This window comes from Tauraco erythrolophus, chromosome 8 (genome assembly GCF_009769465.1).
Source record: "Tauraco erythrolophus isolate bTauEry1 chromosome 8, bTauEry1.pri, whole genome shotgun sequence".
Taxonomy (NCBI): domain Eukaryota; kingdom Metazoa; phylum Chordata; class Aves; order Musophagiformes; family Musophagidae; genus Tauraco; species Tauraco erythrolophus.
The window spans coordinates 23,631,109-23,657,898 of NC_141472.1; the positions used below are offsets into that span (position 1 = coordinate 23,631,109).

Below are 26,790 nucleotides of genomic sequence, written 5' to 3' on the forward strand. Positions count from 1 at the left end.
CCCCCATTTCCCATCGTCCCCATGCGCCTGGGGTTGGAGGAGATATAGGAGTTGTGATTGGAGTGAAGCTGAGCCTGGAAAAAAGGGCCAAAAGGGGTTAGTTGGTTTAGGTTTTTTCTTTGTTGCTCACCATCCAAATGTGTTTTAAATGGCAATAGATTATTTTTCCCCAAGTTGAGTCTGTTTTGCTCATTACAGTAATTGGTAAGTGATTTCCCTGTCTTTGTCTCAATGCATGTGCGTTTTCACTTGGTTCTAGCCCACTCAACTTCTTTTTGAGGAGGGTGAGTGAGAGAGCAGCTGGCTGGGAATCTGGCAGCTGCCAAGGTCAACTCACCACAATGTTGTGGTGATAATAGGTATAGATACAGATATATAGAGATATGTCCATACATAGATGAAGGCTACAACACTTACCAGTGTCAGCAACCAGGACTGGATTCCTTTTTGTCTCTCTTTATAAAATGGGTTTATTCTGAAGAAATTGCGCCCATGGGTGTTAACTGTGCTCTCACTGTAGGAAGTAGAAACCTAGAAAGAAGTGATCTATTAAAAACATATTGTTTTATTGTAATTTAATCAATTTATTATTTGTAGTTCTTTTGAAAATATATCTGGCCTCAGAGAGAGTACTGTGACTTTGGGAAGAGTATGTAATTTTTTTTGTATAAATCTAAAACCCTTCATCCATCATAACTTCCTTAATTATAGAGCATAGCACCACTGAAGTTATAATTAAAAATCAGGAAGATGCAAGTCAGGAAACTCAAAAAGACAAAGACTAAAATTCAGCCCAGTTGCTTTCTGCTTGTGCATATGGCTTTAAATATAGAATATGTTTACGTAGTACCTGTCTAATAGTATAACATAAATTTAGCAAACATAGTGTAAGCCACTAGATGGAGAGTGTTGCCATCAGAAATGAAAAGAGTGATCGAAAGGACATATTTTTTATTTCTACTTTTGTGCTATAAGTTGCAAGTTTTTTGAAGGTACTGTCCCAACTTGCCGTATAAATCCACATGTTGGAACTTGTAACCATTGGCTGCAGCACATACCTGAGTTAACATGTTTGTTTCTTTTTCATAATAAGCTATGTTTTAACTTCATATTTAGGCTAGGGAAGGCGAGAATGTTTTTACTTTTCTGTAGTTGTGACATCTGTGTTAACTTGAGTTGACAAAATGTACCTTATTTTTTCTTTCTTTTTTTTTTTATTTACCTCATAACTTGTATGTTTGCTATGTCATTACTTTAGGAAAGCTAAAGTAGCTCATTTTCTATTAAGTATTTGACAATTAATTCAAATATTTTGTGCCACAGTGCGTGCTTTAGAATTAGAAAAGAGACAGATAGTGACTATGCCAGAAGCTTTTATTTGGGGATTTTTGTTGCTGTTGCCCTCTATTTTCTGTTTCAATTTTTTTTTTTTTTTCTCCTAGGATCTTCTTGCACAAGAGCCTAAAAGCATTTAAAGTTTGCAGAATGAAAAGATGGCACAGGCAATGCTGGTACCACCAGGACCTGACTGCTTCTTCTATTTCACCAAAGAATCTCTTGCAGCTATTGAAAAACGTATTGCTGATGAAGCGTCTCATTGTGACAAAGACGAACATAAAGATGAAGAAAATTACCCAAAGCCAAGTAATGACTTGGAGGCTGGAAAGACACTGCCATTTATTTATGGTGATATTCCTCCAGAAATGGTATCTGAGCCCCTGGAAGACCTGGATCCATATTACATCAATAAAAAAGTAAGTGTTTTATATTAAGAGTGTAATTAGAACACTCCTGTTGAACTATAAAGTGGGAAATGCTCTGGAGTGGAGAGTCAGAAGCCCTGATTGAAAGCATTATGATACATGTGATATCATGTTAATTATTTTGAATACATTATAAATATGACTGTAACTCTTCTGCTTAAGTTGCTTTTTTTAAAAAAGCTTTTGTTTTAATGTCTAAGGTTTGCTTATGATGATATTTTGAGTTAGTGGATTTTGCATTAGATGTCCTTTAATCTCTTTAAATCGGATTGAATGCTGAAGCATTTGAAAACTCTGTCTGGCTACTCTGTTCTGGCATTTCTAGACAACATAGACAGTAACTGAGATCTAGTTCAGTAGGGTAGTCTGTGGACAAAGTGCTCATTCAGTCATTTGCTAAAATGATCAACCGTCAAACATGCCTTGAAATCTCATAGGAATATTTGTTTACAAAAAAATTAAATGTTAAACTGTATTTGACTAGGGAGAGACATAAGTAAAAAAAACTATGATTATTATTACATATTCCCAGCTTCACGCGATGTGGTATTTTACAAGCAGCTGGAAAAGTCTCACAATTGCTAGCCCTTGTTCTTGTGGGGGACTTCAGCTTACCAGGTGTCTGCTGGAAATACAATACAGCAGAGAGGAAACAGTCTAGGAGGTTCCTGGAGGGTGTGAAAGATAACTTCCTGACACAGCTGGTGAGTGAGCCAACTAGCAAAGGCGCTGTGCTGTACCTATTTGTGAACAGAGAAGGACTTGTGGGTGATGTGATGGTTGGAGGTCATCTTGGGCATAGTGATCACAAAATGATAGTTTTCAATTCTTGGAGAAGTAAAGAGGGGGATCAGCAGAACTGCTACCTTGGACTTCTGGAGGGCAGACTATGGCCTGTTGAGGAGCCTGGTTGACAGAGTCCCTTGGGAGGCAGTCCCAAAGGACAAAGGAGTCCAGGAAAGCTGGACATTCTTCAAGTAGGAAGTCCTAAAGGCGCAGCAGCAGGCTGTCCCCATGTGCCGAAAGACAAGCCAGCAGGGAGAAGACCGGCCTGGCTGAACAGAGAGCAGTGACTGGAACTCGGGGGGGGCGGGGGGGGAAGCGAGTTTTTGAATTCTGGAAGAAGGGGCAGGCCACTCAGGAGGTCTTACAAGGATGTCGTGAGGTTGTGCAGAGGGAAAATTAGAAGGGCTAAAGCCCAATTTAGAACTTAATCTGGCTACTGCTGTAAAAGACAATAAAAAGTGTTTCTGTAAATATATAAGCAACGAAAGGAGGGCTGAGGAGAATCTCCATCCTTTATTGGATGTGGGGGGAAAAATAGTGACAAAGGATGAGGAAAAAGGTGAGGCACTCAATGCCTTCTTTGCCTCAGTCTTTAATACAAAGATCGGTTCTTCTCTGGGTGCCCAGCCTGTTGAGCTGGAAGACAGGGACAGGGAGCAGAATGAAAACCTATGATCCAAGGGGAAATGGTTAGCGACCTGCTACACCACTTAAACATACATAAGTCTATGGATCTGGATGGGATCCACCCAAGGGTCCTGAGGGACACGTCAGAAGTGCTCACCAAGCCACTTCCAATCAGCAATTCCATTTATCAGCAGCCTTGGATAACTGAGGAGGTCCCAGTTGACTGGAGGTTAGCGAATGTGACACTAATCTACAAGAGGGGCCGGAAGGAGGATCCAAGGAACTACAGGCCTGTCAGTCTGACCTTGGTGCCAGGGAAGGTTATGGAGCAGATCATCTAGAGTGCCATCATGTGGCATGTACAGGACAACCAGGTGATCAGGCCCAATCAGCACGGGTTTAGGAAACGCAGATCCTGCTTGAATAACCTGATCTCCTTCTGTGATGAGAAGACCTGCTTAGTGGATGAGGGAAAGGCTGTGGATGCTGTCTACCTAGACTTTAGTAAAGCCTTTGACACCATTTCCCACAGCATTCTCCTGGCGAAACTGTGTGCTTCACTGGGTAAAAAGCAGGCTGGATGGCCAGGCAGAAAGAGTTGTGGTAAATGGAGTTAAATCCATTTGGTGGCCAGTCACAAGTGGTGTTTCCCAGGGCTCGGTATTGGGGCCAGTTCTGTTTAGTATCTTTATCAGTGATCTAGATGAGGAGACCGAGTGCACCCTCAGTAAGTTTGCAGACAACACCAAGCTGGGTGGGAGTGTTGATCTGCTTGAGGGTAGGAAGGCTCTACAGAGGGATCTGGACAGGCTGGATCAATGGGCCAAGGCCAATGATGTGAGGTTCAACAAGGCCAAGTGTCAGGTCCTGCACTTGGGTTACAACTCCATGCAACACTACGGGCCTGGGGAAGAGTGACGGGAAAGCTGTTCAGCAGAAATTCACCACCTGTGGCCAGGGCTGAGCCAATCAGTGCCTCTGTGAATGATATATTTAAGAGGAGGACAAAGAAACCTGCACCATGCGGGACCTGCAGTGAAGAGACAGGGGAGGTGCGGGGGCTTGGCCCCTGGCCTCTTGTGTGGGCAGCTGCCCACGCTGGGCTGCTGCCACTCAGCTGGTGGCGGCTGCATGGCTTGGAGCGTTCTGAAGTGTCCTTCCGAGGCACCCACTGCGTGGAGTTAGTTCTGCGGGGACTACCAAGGTTCTTTGGGCCTGTTGGACCTGGCATGGCTGCAGCAGAGAGAGGGCTGAGATCTGAGAGAAACGGCTACGCAGGCACCAAGGTCAGTGAAGATGGAGCGGGAGGTGTGCCGGAGCTGAGATTCCCTGCAGCCCATGGTGAGATGGCAGGCGGCCCCCCTGCCATCCATGGAGATTGACAGTGGAACACAGATCCACCTGCAGCGCATGGAAGCGGACCCCGCACCGGAGCAGAGATTCCTGTGCCCAAAGGAGTTTGTAGAGGACTGTCTCCTGTGGGAAAGGAGGCCACGCTGCTGGAGATCACAGTGGAGCAGAGATTTATCTGCAGTCCGTGGTAAGGGACCCCTTGCCAGAGCAGGTGGCTGTGCCTGAAGAAGCTGTGACTCTGTTGGGAAAGCCCACGCTGAAGCGATCTGATTGGTAAGGATTGCAGCCTGTAGAAAGGACTCACATTGCAGAAGGTCATGGAAAACTATCTCCTGTGAGAAGGAGTGCCATGTTGGAGCAGGTGAAGAGCGTAAGGAGTCCTCTCCCTTGAGGATGGAGTGGCAGAAACAGCGTATGATGAACTGACCTGCAACCCCCATTTTCTGTCCTCCTGTATCGCTGAGGGCAGGAGGTAGAGCCAGGAAGAAGGGAAGGGTGGGGAAGGTGTTTTTTAAGATCTGACTTTGTTTCTCATTATCCTCTTAGAAGTAACCGAGAGCAAATTAGATTGATTTGTCTCCAAGCTGAGGTTTCTTTTTCCCAGGCCCGTGGTTGGTGGGCAATTCCTCTCTGTTCCTATCTTGACCCTCAAACCTTTTTTTACACTTTTTTCTCCACCCCACCAGATGGGGAGGAGCGAGCAAGCAGCTGCGTGGTAGCTTAGCTGCTGGCTGGGCTAAACATGACACAGTGTTAGGTTAATGGTTGGAATCGATTACTTTTAAGGTCTGTTCCAACCTAAACAATTCTATAATTTCTATGGATTGGTAACAGTTTGTGTCACTTACAGATGTGAGTTCGTTATAACTAGAGTTTGCTTCAGGACTACTGCACCTCTTCTGAGTCTCATGGGGAGGATTTGATTTCCTGGCCAGTTATATTTTTCCTGATGATTTTAATACCAATTCTCCAGCAAATAATCCCTTCTCTCCCTGTCTTGTGAGGAACATCAAAACAGTACACTGGTAGGACAATTTGAGATCATATGCCCTCAATGACAGTATGTTACAGAACAAGGAAGTTCTTTAAAGTCTCTGCATCATTCCTCTTCGAATCACTTTACATCTTCATGGATGCAAAGTTTTCCCAGAAATTTTATATAAATGCTGTGGTTTTGTTTAATATAAAAGAGGATTTGTTGCTGAGTATCAGTTCAGCAAAACAGTATAAAAATAACATTCATGTGAGTCATCCCATGTTCATGTCTGTGCTGGTTTTGGCTGGGAGAGAGTTAATTTTCTTCCTAGTAGCTAGTATGGGGCTGTGTTTTGGGTTTGTACTGAAAACAGTGTTGGTAATACAGGGATGTTTTAGGTATTGCTGAGCAGTGCTTACACAGAGTCAAGGCCTTTTCTGCTTCTCACACTGCCCTGCCAGTGAGTAGGTTGGAGACGCACAAAAAGTTGGCAAGGGACAGCTGATCTCAAGTGACCAAAAGGGATATTCCATACCGTATGACATCATGGTCAGCAGTAAAACTAGGGGGAGACTGGCGAGGGGGCCGCTGCCTGGGGACTGGCTGGGCATCCGTCAGTTGATGGCGAGCAATTGTTTCTGTTTGAATCACTTGTCTGTCTTGGGTTTTATTTTTCTCCCCTTTGTTATTTTTTTCCCCTCCTGTTTTCCTTAGAGATTATTGTTTATTTGTTTATGTATGTAATTAAATTATTAAACTGTTTTTATCTCAACTCCTGAGTTTTGTCACTTTTACCCTTCTGATTCTGTCCCCCATCCCACAGAGGCAGGGGAGCTGCTTAGTTGCCGGCTGGGATTAGACCACACCAACTTCTCACATGGGACTGGATGTAAAGACTAAAAGCGTATACTTTGTGTTTCAATATTGGGTCTATGTTGCATGCCCAATATAGAGCTGAAGACAAAATTTACATTTATGTATATGTACTCTAATGTGACTCAGTTTCTTTTATAGATATAATGATAACAAAAGGAGAAAAGAGCCAGGGTGATATCTTTGGCAAGTACAGATGAAGAAAATATGTTTTTATGTAGGCATGAGAAGTGGAATGATGTTCATAATGAAAGAAAAATTGAGTTTACATTAAAATCAATAAAATGATTTTTGAATTAAAAACATAGAACAGATTCTTGAAATGAAGTCCTGGATAATCAACAGATTAGTATCTTTCATGTAAGTAAGTGAACAAAGAGCTGTATTTTCTCCCTCAGAAGCAACTCAGTTAAAGCAGTGTTTTTTCTAGTACGGAATGTTGAAGACTAAATCAGGTGTAGTTATTTATTTTAGGTTTTGTTGTTTGAAATTCACAAACTCTACTGTCAGATAATCTATTTCTTTTACAATAGAATATCATTAGAAAACAGAAAGATTTATTGTTAAAACCTGCTTATTTCTGGATATTAGCCTTTTGGGAGAATAGTCATAAGACGTAGATTGAATTAAGATTTCATTAGATGACAGTTTCATAGTATCACCTCGGCATAATCAAAAATGGTTGCATAAATGGTACTAGTGATGACTGAGCAGGCAATAAAGGCAAAAAAGTCTTTAAAAGCCAAGACTGTCTCACCTCAGAAGCAGTTTTAAAGTGTTGAAATGGTTAAATAGTTGCTTGTAAGCATCCAGAAATGGTCAATTAGGTGCTTTGTTTTGCATTGCCAACTTTGGTCTGAAGTGCAAATAATATAACTGGATTAATTTTTAATGTTAAAAATGATGATTTTTAAATGTTATTTTCCATGTAATTGCATAATCCTGGAAAACACTGAAATACAGATTTTGTTTAAGAGCACAGAGACAAATAATTTACGGTGTTCAGTTTACATTGCTTATGTGAAAATTTACAATCTGGTATTTGCTTGTATAATTCTACTGAAAATAAATTTGGCTACTTACATCTGTGTAAGCACAGCCTGTACTTACGGCAAGGTTGGGTTGCTAATGTGTATCCTTAATTTCCTATTTCCTATTCTCCCTTCCCCCCTTTTTTTGAAGACATTTATAGTATTGAATAAAGGGAAGACAATCTTCAGGTTCAGTGCCACACCTGCCTTGTACCTTTTATCTCCTTTCAATATTATTAGAAGAACAGCTATTAAGATTTTGGTTCATTCATATCCTTTTCAAGTGGTTTGTTAAAAATTATTACTGGTCTTTTTTAATAACACTGGGATTTTTTGCTTAGTGTTTAAACGTGTCCCCACCTTTAATTCTTTCTATCAAAATGAATCAGAGCTAAGATTTGGCACTTTAACCCTCTGATTAAATTCAGAGGCCGAGATGCAAAGCACGTATGCCTAGATTACAGAGTTAGTGGTATAGCCATCATTACTGCGAAAAATCTTTGCATTATTTATGACAATGCTAGTGATAGTAAGCTGGTTTGTATCATATATGTTGTCAGTATTCTATAGCCTGGTCAATTCCTCATGTTTTGTGTGACACAAATTCAGCATTAAAGAAGAGTATGTTCCTTAACTACAGTCAACATTGTTCAGCATGCTCATTATGCTCACTATTTTGACAAACTGTGTATTTATGACATGGACTAAACTTCCAGACTGGACAAAGAATGTAGAGTAAGTATGCTTAACTTGCTAATAATTTTTTAAGTGGTTTAAAAATGAAAAGCTAAATTAAGAGCTAGACCATGTAGTTTTACTTAATCCTGTGTGTAATATCAGCATTCTGCTTTTTCTAGCCTGGAATTTGATCCTAGCTGTAACTCAAAGCAGCATAGACCTTCAAGCTCTAGGGAGGAAAGAAGCTGTGATGTTGTTAACCTTTTTCTCTAAACAAAACTCTGATTCATGCTCTTGTTCAGAATGTTTCTACAAGTAATACTCTTATGCATTCTCCCTCTTGAGCTCTTCCTTTAGCATTTTTATTAAAAATATTTATTAAAAAAAAAATAAGGAAGAAAATACCTGAAACTACTGGTTTTCAGTGTGGAAGATGCTTTCTATAGCCCCTATGAAGCACCTTCATTTTGTGTAACAATATCTGAAAATGGGACACACACTGTCTTTAAAGAAAATACCTCTGCTGAGGTTTATTGTTTGATATTCTCAAGTCTACCTGGTCAGCCATCAAGTAACTTCAGTAAACACTACGTTTCACTTACCCATGGATTTTATTTCTGACATGGCAAACATGGCTGATGTTTTTATTTGAGAAAAAAATATTTTCTTCGTGTTAGTCATGAATGTTGTTATTTGTGCTGAAATTTCAAAATCTTATGTGCCAGAAACTGCAAAAATATGTTTCAGAGAAAATAAATAGGTCAAATTATGTTGCAGAAGAATGGTGGCAAAACAGTCATAGTTTATGTGAGTTTGTAGCTGCTGTTACAGTGCATGTACTAATCACTGGTTTTGAGTGATTTTCCTTTGTGCCTGTGATGATGTATCACTGAATAACGATCTTTAACTTTTACTTGGCTGTTTTTTCATAGATACACTTTCACTGGAATTTATACTTTTGAATTTCTGGTAAAAATCCTTGCGAGAGGCTTCTGTATATATGATTTTACTTGCCTTCGTGACCCCTGGAACTGGCTTGATTTTGTTGTCATTTCCTTTGCGTAAGTGTATATATATATATATTTTAAGTAAAATATCAGTTAGAACTTGTTTGGGTTATCTGAGCTCATTTAAAATGAATTATAGTTGAATTGTGTTTCAACTTTTTAATATTTTACACTAATGCAGCACACAGCAGAATTGGTGGACTATGCCACAGTACGAAAGGGACATTACCATTGATCAATTTTAAATAGTATTTAAACAGTAAAATCAGGGCAATCCCTTTTACTTTTAATTTGCATTCAATGGAAATACTTGAGTGTGTTTCTTAGGGAAAACTTCATTGAAACAGGAAAATACGAATGCAAGTCTTTCATTTAAAGCTCTCCATTCAAAAAAAAAATAGTCCGAATTACAGGTCCAGGTAAGTAGTATACCCTCTACCTTAATTCTGAATAACTGTGGTTTAATCCTGCAGGTATATAACAGAATTTGTAAACCTAGGCAATGTTTCAGCTCTTCGAACTTTCAGAGTATTGAGAGCTTTGAAAACTATTTCTGTAATTCCAGGTAAGAAGTAACTGTGTAAAATGCTAGACCCTCTACATCACCTCTGTTTAATTTTGTGTGTGCTGTCATTGTGTTTGTGTGTGGAATCCCTCACTACAGATATGTGACAGAGTTTGTGGACCTGGGCAATGTCTCAGCGTTGAGAACATTCAGAGTTCTCCGAGCTTTGAAAACAATATCAGTCATTCCAGGTGAGAGCTAGGTTAAACACTGGGGCTGACTGAAATTTCACAGAAGCTGAACTCATTTTTTTAACAGAAGCGTTCTGGTTTTAGTCTTAACTTAAATTTGATCGCTTTTTCTAATTCTCTAAAACATTCAGCCTCAGCGTTTAATGCATTCTTGCATGAGAAATCGAATTACATAGCCTGTGTATATTTCCATTTCATGATGTCACATTTTCTCTCCCACATTAAGGATCAAAATTAATTATTTTAATTTTTCTCTTACTAATGCGAATGTTACTATTTATTGAAGACTTTGGGGATTTAAAACTTCAGTAAAAGTTGAATCCCTGGCAAAGGAATAAGATAATGAAGAGTAGCATGAGAATTGCATGATGTATTTATTACTTTAAGATGCCGATCTTCACCAAACCCCACCGCTAGTTGAACAGGATGCAATAGAATGCAATCGATAAAATTTATGCTACAATGCAACTGTGTTCTGTTTCCGTCTGCTCTTATAGAACCAGCATATTGTGTATTGCAATAGAACACTGGCAAAGGTTTGGAGCAAGAGGCATCAAGAAGAAAATAAAATGAAGAATTTTCTTTACATGTAATTTACATGTATAGAGAGCATGAATAAATGTTACTTCTTCATTTGAAGAGCGGGTGGTTTAGATTGTGTGCCATTCATTCCCATTCATATTTTCAAATTAATTTGTCAGGGACTGTTAGACTTACTGGTATCTTTTTCCTTTGGAATATATTTTAAGACTATTTTTGTGAAGGTGTGCATGGTATTTAGTATTGTGTTGGAGTAGTTCACATTGCATTTTAGCTTAGGTAAATATTTAATATTCTAATAAAAATCTGCCTCTGTTTCCAGGCTTGAAGACTATTGTTGGAGCCTTAATTCAGTCTGTAAAGAAGCTCTCAGATGTAATGATTTTGACTGTCTTTTGCCTGAGTGTATTTGCACTAATAGGACTGCAGCTGTTCATGGGCAATTTGAAGAATAAATGCTTATTATGGCCATCAGAAAATTCAACGTCTTTTGAAAAATACCTAGCTCCGTACTTTAATGGTACGGTGTTTGATTGGACGGCATACATTGAGAATGAAAGTAAGAAATACTGTTGTAACTTGCTAAAATTTTTGTGTATAAACACACACACAAGATTGCTGTTTTATACTATAGGCTAAAGATAAAAATCAGTTAGATAAGATGACAAAGAGTAGGAATTTGTATGTATTCCATTGCAAAGCATGCTAACATGATTATTCTTTCTGTTAAGTGCACTTAGAAAAGTATTTATAGGATAAGATTGGGTTTAGAATCACAGAATCACACAAATTGGATGGGATCTCCACAGTTGTCCAGATCAATTGCTGCTCAGCTGCAGGTCTAGTTAGAGCAGACTGCTCAATGCCTTGTCAAGTTTTTAATATCCCCAAGGACTGAGATACCACAGCCTCTCTGGGCAGCCTGTTCCAGTGTTTGACTCGTCTCATGGTAACTTTTTTAAATATCAATTCAGAATTTGCCATGCTCAGACTTCTGCTATTCACCTTTTATCCTTTCAGTGTGCACCTCTGAGAAGAGTCAGGCTCTGTGTTCATTAGTCTTTCATGTTATATTTGTAGGTAGCATGAAGGTTCTCCCACACACAGACCCCTTGGCCTTCTCAAGGCTGAACAAAAACAATTCTCTTCGCCTCTTCTTGTATCTTTAGATTATAAATAAGACAGAGAAGCACTAGATAAATATCAAAGATTTCCTAGATAAGATGTACTTTTATTGTTAGATAGAGTTAAGAAACCAATTGCTCTCTGTGAAATAAAGAACTCACTAGGCGAGTGGAGATTCTGATAGGGAAGAAGATGGTATTCATCTGTAGTACCTATGGTTGTTGTTACTAAGGGGGCTGACAAAGACATCTTTATCCAGATATTTTTCAGCAACGTTAATCTCTGTAGACTGAAGTGGTAACATTCAGACTGGTTCAGAAACACACATATATTTATTTTTTGATTTGTATTGTTTTAAGTAAAGTTGTAGTATACAATGAACCATGAGATGTAGTATGACAACTTTTAATTGCCAAAAATGTGTTTTATTTTTACGTGTGGGTTTGTGCTGGAAGTGGATTTACAGGATATTGCTCAGTAATTAATTGTAAAAGTGGTTTATTTAAGTAAAAAGAAATTGATAGAATAATGGATTTTAGCTTTCCTACTCACTGACCCAAAAGTAAAAGAAAATACAGTTGTTATAGGCTGAGTTTTGATGAGTCGTATTTCCTTCCTTATTTAAAAGTGGACATTAAAGTTCTCTGCTGTTTACTTTATATTCAGATTTTCTTTCTGTACTTTGGAATTGTTAAAGTTCTAGAAATTCTGTGACCGTGTTTACATTTTCTGTGCAATCTATCATTTTTAGCTAGTTTATTTACCTAAGAAAGGATGTGAAAATGGAGTGGTGATAGTGCTTTGTGGGCAATTTTGGCTGCTAGTTTATATGCTGTAGAACACTGTGAATTCGCTCTTCAAATACAATATATAGAGTCTCTATTTCCATTTCCCACTAACCAGCAATCTAAAACTAAAAGACAACTTAAATAATCCAGAATGTCAGTTGCTTCCTATGCTATAACCGTTGAATTGTCTGGGAGTCTGTAGAGTGCTGATGCAGGCAAGGCAGTTCTGTCTAGTTGTGTTTGTATTCCTCCGTTCTTGTATAACCTGTTCATAATTGTTCGTACGTGTCAGTTGCATTTTAATTTTACTGGGCTCAGTTGTGAGTCCTCCTAATGTTTCTTTCAGCATATCATATGCTGGTCAGCTGTCACTGAGTGTAATACCCTCTAGTGACTTTTCTTAGCATCTATGTATTTTCATTTATTAAGGAACAAGGCTAGATTCACTTTTTGAAAAGGTATGCACAGGTCTTAGATCCACATGTAAAAGTATTGGCACTTGGCATTTAGATCAGTGTATGAACATACAGTTATAATTTTTCTGTCATTGTATAAGTACTGTTCTTGAATGCTAGGATTTTGGCATCGCTGGATTTGATTTAAGTGTTTGGTTTAGAATCCTCCTATGTTCATATATTCTTCATCCCATGGATGGTTTCTGACTATTTAAATACTACAATAGTGTTTTACCCTGTGAAAACCAAAGCCTTTTGTCAGCTTGAAAGGTACATTGAGGATATTAATTGAGGATGACAGAAGACTAGTTCAGTTGGGATAAGGGTTTTTTCAGAATCTGTCTCTTTCCAGATCTCAGTTTCTGACTATCCTCATGGTGAAAAGTTTCTCCCTATATCCACTCAGAACCTCTCTTGTTTCAAATTATGCCCATTGTCTGTCATTCTCATTTAGATTAGATCTTAGGAAGAAATTCTTCAGTACGAGGGTAGTCAGACTTTGGAATAAATTGCCCAGAGAAGTTGTGGATGCCCCCTCCCTGGAGGTGTTCAAGGCCAAGTTGGACGGAGCCTTGAGTAGCCTGATCTAGTTTAGAGGCGTCCCTGCCGATGACAGGGAGGTTGGATTAGATGATCTCTAAGGTCCCTTCCAGCCTATGCCATTCTATGATTCTCCTGCCGCACACCAGTGAGAAGAACCTGGCTCTGTCCCCTTGATAACTTCCTTGTAGTTGCTGGATGCTTTCTACCAACTGCTCCCACAGTCTTCCCTTCTCCAGGCTGAACAAGATCGGGTCCCTCAATTTCTCCTCACAGGGCAAATGCTCCAGCCCCCTCTTGACCATGGTTGCTCTCTGCTGAACTTGATCCACTTTACCAATGTCTTCCTTGTACTGGGGAGGCCAAACTTGGACACAGTATTCTAGGTACAGTCTAATGAGTGCTGAGCTGAGGGGGATAGTCGCGTCCCTCACTTTGCTAGCTGTGCTTCTGTTCAAGAAGCCCAGGAGACTGTTGCCCTTCATGGCTGCCAGGGTACGCTGCTGGCTCACCTTCACCTTGCTGCTTCTCCGCCAAGGCGCTGGTGCCTTTTCTGCAGAGCTACTCCCTAGCCAGTGAGCTGCCAGCCTGTGTCACTGCAAGGATCTCTTTCTTCCCAGGTACACAAGTCTGCATTGGTCTTCCCTGAATTTTACATATTTCCTGTCAGCTCATTCCTCCAGCCTGCCTAAGTCCCTCTGAATGGGGTCTGCCTTCACTTGTATCAACTTCTTCCTCTATTTGTTATCATCTTTCTATCTGTATTTTTTTCCTTTTTTTTTTTTTAATAAAAAGGACAGTACGGTTGTTAATCGTTAATAACAAACGCTTTCCTTTATTTCTGAAGGCTACCGCCTTATAATTAAAAGAAAAATTCGGTGAAGTTGTTTATAGTATAGCAGCTGTTATTGTCATTGGAACATCCATCTTTTTAAATGCTCCCTTCGTATTTTCAGTCACACGATGTGCTGGTTAATGTTGCACTGACTTCAAAACTGTTAGCCATTGTAAATAGTTCCATTTTAGGTAAGACAGGCTTTAATTGTCCGATTACAATCTACCTACTGAATAAGAGAAGGAGTTTTAAACTTTGATTTCTTTCTCTCATTTATTGAACATCAGATTTTTGAAAAGATTTTCAGTTTGCTATGACTCAAGAAGAGAATACACAATTTATGTTGTTCTAGGATTTTATTTTTACATTATGTTTTTATTTTATTGTTTAATTTTGCAACTTTACTTGCCAGTATGAATGTACTAGTATTTCAGCCCATTCTTGGAAAAACATGAATGGGAGATTATGAACATTCAAACCCTGATAACTCGAACATTCTCAAAAAAAAAAAAAACCAAACCACAACAAAACTTCCTTCCATCTATAATTGTGTGGCTTTCTATTTTTCTTTAGATAATTTCTATCGCATAGAAGGACAAAAGGATTATCTACTTTGTGGCAATAGCTCAGATGCAGGGTAAGAAACACTGAAAATTACATACTACCTGTCTAAACAAAATGTAAAAAATATCACTCTAAACTTAAAAAGCTAATTTAGCTACCAAACTTGACAATCAATATGTGGTCATGGTTCATAGCAAGTAAACACTTGAATGAGTAAAAATGTTAAATGATACTGTTAAATGTTACTTTGCTATGAATTTCTTTTAAACTCTTAGGTAACTAGAAAGTTCCATTTCAATGGTAAATACGGCATTATCAACGACTTGAGAACATCTTTTATCATGGGTTTCATGCCATTTCTCATCTCTAAAATAGGCATGGGGCCCTGGGACTTGTGGCCAACTTTTGGGAAGACATCTTTAGGATTCTTCTGTCTGTGGACTATATGCATGGCACTGTCTTGCTCTCTTTTTGTGACCATTCTTTGAAACAAAATCACATAATTCTATATTCTAATGATATATCAGTCCATCCCTTGGTTTTGATTGGTTATATCTTTAAAATGGATATACTTAAATCTTTTTTTGTAAACATTTTTTGTATATTTTTTAGTAACTATAAGATAACTTTATGTGTGTGTGTAAATATGCATCAAATACATATATATGAAAATAAATCTTTGTAGTGTTTTCCATAGAGGTTTTGGAGGCAAGAACCTCTTCTACCCTTCCAGAATGGAATCATAGCTGAAACTGTGCCTACAGTTGGTATCAATATTGGATCACCTGCTATCTAAACTGATGTGTACAGTTTCAGGAGATAAAAGTATCACTATGACAGTTATTTACTGTTGAGGAATTAGTAGTTAATTTGACTTCACTAATTCACAAACTTGAAGGAACCAAGAAGTTGGGTCGCCAGCTCTGCTGACAGACAAAATTCAACATAAAGTACGTATACGGGCTTTTTTTTTTTTGCAAGGAAGTATTCACCTTATGGAATCTTTGTGTTAAGCAAATATATTCTTTCCATTGAAGAGGAAATACAATTTCAGAGGTAATTTGGTATTTGCAGAGGTAATACCAAACTGTTGGGAATAAATTGTATTTTGTGCATAATGGTGAAAGAAGATAGGAAGAAAGATTTTAGTTTACTTGTGTGCTCTTTTCTGTTATTTTTTTTTAAAGAAAACACTAATTTTTAAAATGTAAGGCACAAATAGCAGCCCCCTTCACAGATTAGATCTAATGAACCTTCATTAGAAGCTCAGGGTGCAATAATTTAAAAACAATTTTAGTGTTGTATGTTATTTTAGTTTATATGCATTACTTTACCTTTTTTTAAATTATTATTTTTCTTTTTTTCCCTCCTAGTAAATGTCCAGAAGGGTTTATCTGTGTGAAAGCTGGTAAAAACCCCAACTATGGATATACTAGCTTTGATACGTTCAGTTGGGCATTCTTGTCACTGTTTCGACTGATGACACAGGACTACTGGGAAAATCTTTATCAGCTGGTGAGTGTATAGTAAAAATTGTGATTAGTGTCTTACTGGCCCCAGATGAAACGTGAAAGGCCATTCATATTTATATTACATACCTTTGATATTGCTAGCAATTGAAAATGAACAGTATTTATGAAAGGAAGCAAATTCAGTTGCAGAATTAAGCAGACATGGACACTTACCACAGAAACTCACATGGTTTCTGAAGAGGCACATATGAGGTTTTTTTTGATCCTTTATGTAATTTTTACAGTTTGTATATCATTTTGTGCCTCATGATAAGATCTTATTTTCAAAAACTTTAATATTGAGTTTAAATTATAAAAATACTATGTGACAGCAAAATCTGAATCTTCTGTACTTTGAATCCTATTTTTCATAACTAAGTCTTGATAGAAATTACTTTTCTTACCATAACTTTTCAGTATATGGTGTCTGAAAGTCTGTTAATTATAATAAATATTATATTTTAATTATTTATTTAATTATGCAATCTTTAATTCTTTTGGCTATTTCAAGGGGAAAGCATGCTAATACATGGTAAGCATACTAAACATCCAACCTGTGAAGTGTGATTTTTTTTTTTTTTATTGTGAACTAAAATTGTGACTAATCACTCTGATTCCGCATCCTTTTCAAGATTATTACATTAAAAGAGGTTTGTCTCAAAGCAGCATGATCCTTAACCGTATTTTTCACGTACATGAATGCTCACTTTTAATTTGACGACTATGTAATTTGGAAAGCTTGTATGATCTTATTACAGAAGAAAGAACAACTCAATAATAGATTTGCACTTTTCACATTCAGTAAATGCTTATGAACTGCAGAACTGGTGCTCGTATTCACCAGATGGGTCATTTCTCCTCTTCTCCTATAGACACTACGAGCTGTTGGCAAAACATACATGATATTTTTTGTTCTGGTCATCTTTTTGGGTTCCTTCTATTTGATTAACTTGATTTTGGCTGTTGTTGCCATGGCCTATGAAGAACAAAATCAAGCAACTATGGTTGAAGCAGAACAGAGGGAGGCAGACTTGCAGCAGATGCTTGAACAGCTGAGGAAGCAGCAAGAAGAAGCTGAGGTATTTTCTAACAAGAGTTTGAGCTTTAGTATGTTCCTTTGCATGTTATTCATTCAAAACTAAACCAGTAAATAAATTCACATATTAAAAAAATAAAGCCTTTTTTTTACATCTGTCCGGTACTTTAGACTACTTTCTTTATGGCTTTTTATTGCTTTAAAAATCTATAATGCCCAAAGTGTTAATGAATCTCTGAACTGAGAACAAAAAGTACTCGCCAAATGAGAATAATTGGTTTTAAATAAGTATTTCTTATCTAGGAGTAGTATCTAGTAACCTATCATGATGATTTTCCAAATTCTCAGCTTAGAAATAATTGTAGTACTCGTGAAATACTTGTCAAGCTTTGATTAGAGTTTAAAATATTTTTATCCATAAATTTCTGACTGATTTTTGCTACTTATTTTACCATCAATGAATCAAAGACTGGAAGTAATACTCCAAATTTTTTTCCTAAGAGCAGCTTAAGGAAGCTCTTAAAGTAACAGTTAAAATTAGTTTAGTAAATTAACACAGGCTGAAGCATGACTCCGTTTAGCTGTTTTGTTTGCAATTGCATTCACCCTAATTAATAAATTTATTAATTTTCAAGTATTGTCTAATGAGCTTTGTGACAGAATGCTGTACATAGTGCAGCTGACTCCATAATACGGATGCAAAGTAGAACTCTGTTTGAATGGCAGCTTTCAGAACTGCGCTTTTATTTTAGCTCATATTTCAGCATTCCATTTCAAGTTTTGCACAAATCCATCTAGGCTTCTGTCTCATATCTAAAAGTAATTTTATATAAATCTTAAGCTAGAACTATAGCTTTCTTTAAAAAATGGTGTGACTTGTAAAGCATCACATTAAATGATTGCTGTGGCAGGCAATAGCAGCAGCTGTAACAGAGATGACTGAGTACAGTGGTGAAAGTGGGATTGGTGGACCCTCAGATAGTTCTTCAGAAGCATCGAAGCTTAGCTCAAAAAGTGCTAAAGAAAGGAGAAATAGAAGGAAGAAAAGAAGACAGAGAGAGCTCTCTGAAGAAGAAGATGACACGAAGGATGAAAAGCTTCCGAAATCTGAATCAGATGGCAGTATCAGAAGGAAAGGTTTCCGTTTTTCTTTCGATGGGAACAGACTTGCTTATGGGAAGCCATTCATATCACCCCACCAGGTAATACGAATAGTGCAGTTGTCATTTTGGGATTTGTGAGATAACCATAATAGCCAACAAACTTCACTGAAACTTTTCAAAATAGTACATCTGAGGAAAAATAACATTGTACTCTTTTAAATACTGATCCTACGGTTGGTATTATTTTCTAGAGTGCACCTGAACAAGTGGTTTGATCTCTTACATTTTATTGTTTAGATTCTGGTGGGTGTTAACATGCACAGCAGCATTGCATTTTTCTAGTTGATTTGAAATAGAAATCCCTTTTTAATTCATAAAAGGAAAATTTACGTATAATATATCAATGTAGAAGACTAAGGCTATCGATATATTTTAACATAATGCATAATGTGCATGGATCATTAGAATTTCTAAAAGTCTTGATTTTTCCCTTTAAAACAGGGATAGAAACTACTATGACCTTATGCATGTTCATTTTTTTTCTCTCCAGTAATTGTTTTAGGTGTACTGTAAATTTACTCATTCAGATGACTCTCATTCCTAGTGCACGTGTCTGAAATCTACCTAAGGGACTGTATTAAAAATAATACTGATAGATTCCTAGGGGATATAAATAATCATTTTTTTAATACATAGACATGCATTTTGCATATTTAAAATCTTCGGCCGGTCATTTTGTTTATATTTCCTTTGCAGTCTTTACTGAGTGTTCGTGGCTCCCTGTTTTCTCCCAGACGTAGTAGCAGAACAAGTCTTTTCAGTTTTAGAGAATATGGAAGAGAGAGAGGATCTGAAAATGACTTTGCTGATGATGAGCACAGCACATTTGAGGATAATGGGAGCAGAAGAGGTTCTCTCTTTTTGCCACGTAGACATGGTGAACGGCGTAGTAGTAACATTAGTCAGACCAGTAGATCATCAAGAAGACTGACAGTGTTTCCAGTGAATGGGAAGATGCACAGCACTGTGGATTGCAATGGCGTGGTTTCCTTAGTGGATGGACCTTCAGGTCTATTGTCACCTACTGGACAGCTTCTGCCGGAGGTGATAGTAGATAAACCGACAACGGATGACAATGTAAGAAAGTTTTAAATTTAAATTTTAAAAGTTTCATGACTGTCCTGGTTTTAGCTGGGACAGAGTTAGCTCCTCTTTTTAGGAGCTAGAAGAGCTCCGTGTTTTGGTTTTACTCAGAGGCTCGCTCTGAGAAGAATGCTGACAGCGCACTGATGTTTATAGTTGGCACTGAGGTCTCAAGGACTTTTTCAGCTGCCGTGTTCTTGCCAGTGTGCCGGAGCACAACAGGATAAGGGGGGAGTATAGCTGACACAAGGGGGCCACGACTCTCCTTACAATTTGTACCTGAACTTAAGATCGAGGGCCAAACTGGCCAATTAGTATTCCATATCATGCAGCGTCATGCCCAGTATAAAAGTGAGGGTCAGCCGGAAAGAAGGGCTTTTGCCCTTCTGGGACTCTCACTTTCGGGCTCTCAGAGTGCTTTCTCTCTCTCTCGCTCTCTGTCTTGGGGCCTCCCGTTCGTCCGGGATCGCGGTATCAAGTTTTATCTGTTTCGGGATTGCAGCTTCGTAACGAGACGGGCCTCGGTCAAGGGGTGGTGAGCAATTGCACTGTACATCACTCGTTTGCATATGTTTATCCTTGTACGTATGTGTACGTATATATATTGGTAGCGGTAGTAGTAAATTGTTCTTATCTCAACCCTCGGTCTCTTTTCTTTTTCCTCTTTGATTCTCTACCTCATCCCTGGGGTGGGGGAGGGTGAGAGGGGACTGTGTAGGGTATAGTTGCCGGAGCAGCCTAACCCACCACAGTGACCTTTCTTTATTGCATCAGACAATGTTTTAATGGAATGAAATGCTTTGAAAATGGTTGAGAAGTTGTGAATGTTTTTGCATGTCTTACTGTAATGAAATGAGTTTACAATGATTCACTCTAAAGTGAGAGGCTAAAGCATGAAAATGAAAGAGAACAAAGTAGCACATTTTTTTATACCTGCAGACCAAGGATATGCACGCACCTGCATAGTAAATCAAATTAGTAATATTCCATTGCTAAATCTGTTTTAGATCCCAAAATAGTGTGCTCAGCTTTCTAGACATTCTGCGTATTATTATGTTCTGATTTTTTTCTTGCTTCATCTTTTTAGCCTCTCTTTAAATATGTTTCCTAATTCTCTATCAGTAATATGCTGGTTCTACTTTTTTTCCCCCATCCATGTATTTGGTATTGTGCAAATGTAGCATAGCCTTTAATATTATGTTGACAGTTTAGACACTCTGAAAGCTTTTCTCAGAGATGATCTGAGTTTCTCACTGCCTAGGGTAAGGGTATAATTAAAAAAAAAAGTACATGCAAATTCATCTGTTTCTCCCTCTGGTCAGTTTTCCCTTATCCTTCAGTCTGCTTTAGAATAGGTGCAGAGAGGGATCCATTGCATGTGTTTTTCTAGAAACCTTCTTTTATTGAAACAAAAAGTTTTACACTACTCACAGCATCTGAAATTATATCAGCTAGATTCCTTACAGGTATAATATTCTTGTGTTTTACTGTACTTTCTTTTTGTGCATTTATTTAATTTACTAAAAAAAGATCTGCCCATGCTCATACATTCAAAACTTCTTTGTAATTGAGGTGTGTTGAATGATACAACCATAACACAGCTTTCAATTTTTTTAATAAAATATTTGTTTTTAAATTATTCATTTTTTAGGTCAATTAAGTCAGATTGCTTTTGTTTCTTCAGTTGAAATTCATAAAATAAGCCAGATATGATAGCTATTCAATGTAAGAGATATCCTTTAAATTAGTTTTGAATGGGTGTAGAGATCGAGTGATCTATAAAAAATTACTTTTAGAGAATAATTGTTGTTGAAGAAAACTTCTTAGAATAAACTCATAAGTATCTTGTGATTGAAATAGTTTAGAAGTGAAATATTGGTACAGAAAGCATGGAACTGTTAACTGGAATTTTTTCGATTCCAGTGCTGCAACAGTCTTGGTTTGTTTCCTTGGCTATGGCCTCCTCCAAAATTTCTTTGTGTCTAATGTGGAGTTAATAGTAGTTAACTATAATGCAATGATATTTTATAGGTATTAACAGTATTCAGAAGTATAACATAGAAATAGCCATTTAAAAAAAATACTAGGCTTATATATATAATGGGAAAAAATATAACAGCACTTAAATACAAAGGTTTGTATATTATGAATTCATTAAAACTGAAGAGTCTTTCTGATACCTGTTTTGCAGTATTTCTAAAGTTGAATTTAATTTACGCTCCTCTTTTTTTTTTTTTTTTTGTTTTGTTATAGAGTAGTACTGCAGAAATAGGAATGAAAAAGAGGCGTACAAGTTCATATCAAATACCGATGGAGTTGCTGGAGGATCCAAATTTAAGGCAAAGAGCAATGAGTATAGCTGGCATTATCACAAATACAATGGAAGGTGTGTTGTAACTGCAGATGCATGAACTTTCTTGACATAGTCTTAGACTTGCTTGAAGCTATTATATCAGTGCAAATCTCTGGAGGTGTTCAAGGCCAGGTTGGATGAGGCTTTGGGCAACCTGGTGTAGTGGAGGATTTCCCTGCCCATGGCAGGGGGGTTGGAACTAGATGATCTTTGAGGTCACTTCCAACCCTAACCATTCTATGATTCTATGATTAAATACAGATGATAGGTAGCAGTTGGAAATACATAAACTGAATACTAGGAGGAAAGTGCATGTACCTAGTGAAAAGAGAAATTAAGGAATCTAACAAGCAGGCTAAACTGAGAAACACATTCTAGTTAAAATAGATAACGTGTATGTGTTTTATAGTAGTTATTCATGTTTACTAATACAGTTATTGGAAGAAATGCCATGTGATAAATATTCCAGTAACTATAGTGCAAAGATATTACAGAAGATTAAAGGCCAGGCCTTAGTTAAGAAGGAGGAAATTTGTAGTAGGATTATTTGGACCAGTAAAATTATTACTAGTGAAATTCTTGTAAAAGGTGGACTAGTTTTCAAAAACCTTGTGAACGTTAGGTGAAACTAATCTTTCTTTTCCTGACAATAAATAATTAGACATTTGAGAGGAGTGTGAAGTTGGAAGTTTTACTGAGAAAACGATCCCTAAATGTAAGCATAAGCTTGTTGGTTTTTTTTAAAAAAAATGACCATGTGATATTAAAAAAGGACAACTTTTTCAATTACGTAACAAGATTTTTCTTCTAGTCTTCTAAAGCCTTTTCAGTTAGCAACAATAAGTTAAGTTTCTGGAAATCTGAGCAGTTTCCTCCAAATATCTTTAATGGTTCGAGGGATAAAGATAAAACCTGAAAAGCAGATAAACAAAAATTTATCTATGCTTTCTCCGAAATTTATTCACTATACATTTCTTTTTCTCCCAGAACTTGAAGAATCCAGACAAAAATGTCCACCTTGCTGGTATAAGTTTGCCCACACTTTCTTAATTTGGAATTGTTGGGAGCCCTGGTTGAAAGTAAAGAATTTAGTTGAATTTATTGTAATGGATCCACTTGTTGATCTGGCTATTACTGTTTGCATAATTTTAAACACGCTGTTTATGGCCATGGAACATTATCCAATGACTGAGCATTTCAATAATGTACTTAAAATAGGAAATCAGGTAAGTCCATCAAACTATATAATTTGATACTGTTGGAACCTGGTTTCTCTTTGAAATAGAATTACTTTTATTTATTTTATTATCATTCCATAAAATAAATGTTAAAGATTTAACTGTACTAAAAATAGTCTAAAAATACCATTTGAGATACGTTGTATATAAGAGTTCGATTTCTATATTAAACTTTCTGCAAATAGAGTTTTCAATAACCAGAGTTTGAATGATATGAAACCAAAAGAAATCTTACTTGTTTTTGTTTAGTATTACAAAAAAGTAGGAGCCAAATTAGATTGTTTCTACTGTACGTATCATTGGTAACACAAGAAGAGTTAGATGTTATTTTGGATTATTATTTTGAACTGCTATTTTTTGTGATATTTTTATGTTTCCATGAAGAATGTTTCTTTGATTGGTCCATAACAATTTGGAAGGCAAAGAATGAGTGATTTATTCCTAGAGTGTTGATACAGTTGGATTTTGTTCCCTAGTGGACACAATCTGTAGGTGAGGTTTAGGGTGGTTGGTTTGTTTCTTTTATAATGGTAATAGTACAGATAGTGTTATCTGCTATACTTCTTAACCTATACTTATTGTAAGTGGTAATTCTGGTGATTATGATGTAGCAAAATAATAAAACAATTTGGTTATTAAAGTATATGAAATTCTAGTACATGTTGGGAACATAATCAAGTTGAAGTCCAAAGTCGTTAATGTGTCAACATTTAAATAGTATGCTGATATTTTTAGCCAATTCAGACATAGTTCAATGTTTTCACCTTAACCTGGAGTCAGAGGTCATTATCTGTGGAAGATAATCATGTCATGTTGCTGTTTAAAATAGATTCAGAATGTATTTAAGGAGAAAGACAGGGAAGATGAATAGGTGAAAATCAATAGCTATTGCAGAGAGTTGTCTTGTGATCATGCCTGCCTATTTTACCCAGGAAACACAACCATTTTTTCATTTCATATGTAACGAAGTAGCTGAATATTAATCTAATTTTGGGCTGTGTTGAGTATGCGTTCCTTCGTGCTGGTAAGAATTTGTGTTTACTCTTAGTCAGTTAAAATGCCACTGTAATACAGGTGTAGTTTCAGCAGTTGATTTCTTGCTTTTTGAACTGCGTAGCACTGTCTTTTAAAGACTGTCAAATGCTTCTGATTTTTTTAAAATTTGTTTATCTTTCTAGTAAAAGATAATTTTTGCAGTTTTATAGATACTGGTGGTCATACATCTACAGTAAATACAATGAATTTACTGCCTTTTCAGAGGCATTGTTTGCCTTCTGCTTCAGGCATCAGAGGCATTCAGAGGCAGAAAGGAGTCTTACTTTAAACACAAGCCTTGGCATATTTGGCCTTTTTTTGGCAGCTGGAAAGAGAAGATACGCTTACTGTATCTGTGAGTTCTCGTGAAGACTTCATTTAATAGCACTTCACTCTCCAATTTATGAGCAATTCATATTTATCCACACACCTTTGTTAAAGCAGCTGCTGTTATGGCAAGAACAACTGTTATTATCTTACTGAGGAAAGTTATTTTAATTAGATGGATGGCAGACATGGAACGGAAACAGGAGACCCGTTAGGAATAGTTTATTCTTCACTAGTCACACTAAATGTGTCTCAGGTTTAACTAAAGTTAAGTTGTGCTACAGCTTATTTTGATTTTGCCTTGTATCTTCTTTGTGAGGTTCAGCTTGTGGTAATTTTCCTATCTGACATCCTGCTGTAAGAGTGTTGTTGCTTCTTACTTAAGTTGTTCTTTGTCTGCTGTTTCAACTTGTTCATACTCATCTATAAAGTAACAATAAACATTCTTCCTTCAGGTTTTTACTGGAATTTTTGCAGCAGAAATGGTTCTCAAGATAATTGCGATGCATCCTTTTTATTATTTCCAAGTTGGCTGGAATATTTTCGATAGTTTTATAGTTACCCTTAGTTTGGTGGAGCTTTTTCTGTCAAATGTGGAAGGATTGTCCGTTCTCCGGTCATTCAGATTGGTAAATAAAATAGTGATCCTAATATATCTGCATTAACGCATTGTTTTTGTATTTTAACCATACTTATGTAAATAAAACACTTTTTAGTAATGTTATGTAAATTTTTTGGTAAGTGTCACAGGGTATCTCTGCAAGCATGTTTTACAAAATTATTTGTTATCACTGAATAGTGTATGCCATTTTATTGTTCAGAAGCAACTATAAGTATTTTTTTCAAGGGAAAGAGCTGTGATTTTATTGTAATTGTTTCAACATGGATGAGTAAAGCACAGTGAAGTGTACAATTTATTTAGTACATATTGAGAGATATAAATAAATAAAACATTTGTAGTCTTCTACTTGCATATCTGGAAAATGCAAAAAGACTACAAGTGTTCTTTTAAAATGTAGGAATTATAATTTATTTTTTTTTATTTAAAAAAAGATTGATTTTTCCTTTCCCCTTGGCAAAAAAAAATCTTTTATATTATTAAAATATATTTTTATTTAAAAATTGAGAAATGAATGATGAGACATTCTTTCTCTGTGTTCTCTTTCCATTTTGCTTCTTTCAGAAAGCAAAAACTATTTAATACCATTTTTATTTTGGCTGGGTTATGGGGAAGAAAGAGTATGAATTATAATTTTTCCCCTTCATAAGTTGAAATGGTTGACTTAGGACTTGTGTTTGGCTTTTATTTCCAGACTGTGGGTCTGTCTGATCCTTTATAAATTTGTTGGAGGCAATGTTCTTTTGGAATACCCCATTATTCGAGGATTTCAGAATCCTATGGTTTCCTTCAGTAGAAACCTGTTGAGCTTTATTGTTTTTTTTAAATTTGTCTCTGCATATAATGGTTGAGGTGTATGTCATGTTCAGAATTCACTGTCTGAAGAAATTCAACCAGTGTGCTGTTTTTACATACAGAAAAGAATAAATATGTGCTACACAAAAAAAAAGAGCAAAACCTAAAATTTATTAAGCTTTAAAAGTTTGGACTTTATGAAACTCCTGTTTCCTGACAGTTACGGTTGTTGAAATCATGTTGAAGTTTCTTCTTTTTGTTTTTGCTGAGTCACTAGCTCATAATCTGTTGTTTATTTCTGTAGCATTTTTGTAACTACTGCAAATAATATCTCTGTATTTTTGTTTTTCAGTTGCGAGTTTTCAAATTGGCAAAATCTTGGCCAACTCTAAATATGCTGATAAAAATTATTGGCAACTCAGTGGGGGCTCTGGGGAATTTGACCCTGGTGCTGGCCATCATTGTGTTCATTTTCGCTGTGGTTGGGATGCAGCTGTTTGGGAAAAGCTACAAGGAATGTGTCTGCAAGATCTCTGACAAATGTAAACTTCCACGCTGGCACATGCATGATTTTTTCCACTCCTTCTTGATTGTTTTCCGAGTGTTGTGTGGAGAATGGATAGAAACAATGTGGGACTGCATGGAGGTTGCAGGCCAACCCATGTGCCTTACGGTCTTCATGATGGTCATGGTGATTGGAAACCTAGTGGTATGTAGCTAAAATAATTTGGGAATTCATTTAGAGAAAAAATGGTGACAGAAACAGTAATTAAGTTTTTAAGCATTACTAAATGTGTTATTTAAATATGTTTTTTTTATGATTTTGAATTTACTACAAGTATGGGTTCTGAAAGAGAGTTTCCTGTTTGTTAGATTTCTGATCCTGTGTAGAATCCTCAGCTAGGAGGATGGGCCCCCTCAGGGGTCTGGAGT

General features: G+C 36.9%; 1 protein-coding gene across 20 annotated transcripts in view; it reads left to right on the plus strand.

Moving 5' to 3' along the window:
- Positions 1-1,493: 1,493 nt before the first annotated feature.
- LOC104382913 (sodium channel protein type 2 subunit alpha) overlaps positions 1,494-26,790 on the plus strand; it is a 55,551-nt gene continuing 30,254 nt past the window's right edge. For 2 of the 20 annotated variants that reach the window (XM_086615947.1, XM_086615945.1), the window contains exons 1-15: positions 1,494-1,754; positions 7,561-7,679; positions 8,055-8,144; positions 9,020-9,148; positions 9,568-9,659; positions 10,713-10,949; positions 14,707-14,770; positions 16,071-16,212; positions 17,081-17,287; positions 18,156-18,446; positions 19,104-19,484; positions 21,744-21,876; positions 22,831-23,069; positions 24,899-25,072; positions 26,210-26,566. In XM_086615947.1, the coding sequence (XP_086472073.1) occupies positions 1,494-1,754; positions 7,561-7,679; positions 8,055-8,144; positions 9,020-9,148; positions 9,568-9,659; positions 10,713-10,949; positions 14,707-14,770; positions 16,071-16,212; positions 17,081-17,287; positions 18,156-18,446; positions 19,104-19,484; positions 21,744-21,876; positions 22,831-23,069; positions 24,899-25,072; positions 26,210-26,566 (2,916 nt within the window). Of the gene's footprint in view, positions 1,755-7,560; positions 7,696-8,049; positions 8,145-9,019; positions 9,149-9,567; positions 9,660-9,758; positions 9,851-10,712; positions 10,962-14,670; positions 14,771-16,070; positions 16,213-17,080; positions 17,304-18,042; positions 18,049-18,155; positions 18,459-19,103; positions 19,485-21,743; positions 21,877-22,830; positions 23,070-24,898; positions 25,073-26,209; positions 26,567-26,790 lie in introns of all 20 variants that reach the window. The other 18 variants (XM_086615946.1, XM_086615944.1, XM_086615955.1 and 15 more) reach the window with 16 other exon arrangements.